Source organism: Trachemys scripta, chromosome 17 (assembly GCF_013100865.1).
Source record: "Trachemys scripta elegans isolate TJP31775 chromosome 17, CAS_Tse_1.0, whole genome shotgun sequence".
Taxonomy (NCBI): Eukaryota; Metazoa; Chordata; order Testudines; family Emydidae; genus Trachemys; species Trachemys scripta.
This window is the reverse complement of record NC_048314.1, coordinates 3,676,157-3,678,243: the sequence shown is the minus strand read 5'-3', so window position 1 is coordinate 3,678,243 and position 2,087 is coordinate 3,676,157. Positions and strand designations below refer to the sequence as shown.

Here is a 2,087-nt window from a genome sequence, read left to right as displayed (position 1 = left end):
GGGGGGGAGCCCCGCTCGTTAGCTGGGGGTGTCAGGCCTGGGGAGGAGCCCCGCTCGTTAGCTGGGGGTGTCAGGCCTGGGGAGGAGCCCCGCTCGTTAGCTGGGGGTGTCAGGCCTGAGGGGGGGGGGGCCCGGCTCGTTGGCTGGGGGTGTCAGGCCTGGGGAGGAGCCCTGCTCGTTAGCTGGGGGTGTCAGGCCTGGGGGGAGCCCCGTTTATTAGCTTGGGGCAGCAGGCCTAGGGGGAAGCCCGGCTCCATATATGCACTGGTATCTGTGCTTGCTCATCTCTGCCCTGCACCTCTGTCCATGCCCCCTGCAGGCTGGGGCAGCCGGCACGACATCCGTGTGGTGGAGACCAATTACGACGAGTACGCCCTACTGTACACCAAGAAGTTCAAGGGCACCGACACCTCCACCATGGTGACTCTGTACGGTACGTGGCACCTGGATCCGAGGCCCAGGGGTGGCACCTCTGTCCTGCACATTGGGGAACTCTGCCAGCAGACACGCAGAGCTCCCCTCCAGCCCTCGGGCCCCCCATCTGAGAGACACCCTCCTTCCACTCCACATGGCTCTGGTTTGAATTTCTGCAGGCTCTGCCCGAGGAAGTGGGGGCTCATCCCCCAGGAAGGAGCTGGGGGGGGTCCTGGGGCCCTGCAGAACCAGAGGCTCTGCCTCAGAGCCCAGTGGCAGGGCAGTGGCTGAGGCAAGGCTGGTTGTGATGCCCAGAAAGGGGATTTGCTGGTGAGGCTGCCAGACACAGACCCTGTGTCGCGGGGCTCTGGTGCCTAGTGCTGACACACAGGCTGTCATGGACGGGCTGATTGTAGTGGGAGGGGCTCACTCTCACCTGGAGCGTCTTGCTTCCCTGGCTGCAGGCAGAACTACGGAGCTGGACCCCAAACTACAGGAGATGTTCACCCGGTTCTCCTTGGCGCAGGGGCTCCCAGAGGACGCTATTCTCCTGCTGCCAAAAACTGGTAAGAACAAACCGTAGGTAAACAAGCCAAGAGATAAGATTGGGAGAAATGCCCTGTGGCGCTTAGGAGCATAGGGTGCCCTTGGCAAGCCTGGCTGGAATGCAGACTGCTCGCGTGCTGTGTGCCCAGCCATGGGGCTCTAGCCAATGTCCCCTCTCATTTTTTACATCCATGTGTGGAGTGACATGTGCACCAATATGGAGGCGATATGTGATGTGGGTGGGGCTGAGGGGTTTGGAGTGTGGGAGGGGGCTAAGGGCTGGGGCAGAGGGATAGGGTGTGGGGGCGTAAGGGCTCTGGCTGGGGGTGAGGGTTCTGGGGCGGGGCCAGGGATGAGGGGTTCAGGGTGCAGGAGGGGGCTCAGGGCTGGGGCAGAGGGTTGGTGTGTGGGGGGGTGAGGGCTCTGGCTGGGGGTGCGGGTCTAGGGTGGGGCTGGGGATGAGAGGTTCGGGTTGCAGGCTTCCCTGGGGCTCTGGCGTGGAGAGAGGACTCTCCCCAGCCCTCTCTCGCCGTAGCAGCCTGGGGCCAGGGAAGAGGCGCCTCTCCCTGCCTGCGGCAGCTCTGAGGCCGGGGCCAGTGGATAGGTGCCTCTCCCCACCTGGGTAGCCCTTGATAGCTGCGGGGCAGCCACACAGCTTAGCGGGAACTTAGGCCCTAGTCCAGCCTTATCCTACGTAGACGCCTCAATCTGGCCATCTGTGTCCAAAGAGAGGCTCCTAAATCTGGCCCCTGCTGACTTGATTGGAAATGGAGGGCGCTCGGAGCCCCTGACACTCCCGTCATTATCCAATAACTCCAGCCGTGCTGGACGCTGCCTCCATTGCTCTGAACCAGAGGGGAAACTCCTGATCCACTTGGCAGCGTTGGCCAAGCGCCATCACTTGAAGGAGCCTGTGACTCGTACACATATGGCCAGGAAATGCTCCCCGCTTGTCTGAGCAATGTAAAGCTCACTGCTCCTGGGTCCGAGGCTAGGACTGAATGTGAAGTGACGTCCTCAGCAGCTAGCTAGGTCCACAAGCTCTCCTGAGGAGATGACCCACCCTTGGATAGGGTTACCATATTTTGTGCCTCCAAATGGAGGACACTCCCCGGGGCCCCGGCCCC

At 62.3% G+C, this 2,087-nt stretch overlaps 1 protein-coding gene across 1 annotated transcript in view; it reads left to right on the top strand.

Moving 5' to 3' along the window:
* Nucleotides 1-2,087, top strand: part of LOC117867186 (lipocalin-like) — a gene marked incomplete in the record, with an annotated part of 15,981 nt that overhangs the window by 3,872 nt on the left and 10,022 nt on the right. The window contains 2 exon segments of the mRNA XM_034752012.1: nt 320-433; nt 879-980. Of these exon segments, the coding sequence (XP_034607903.1) occupies nt 320-433; nt 879-980 (216 nt within the window).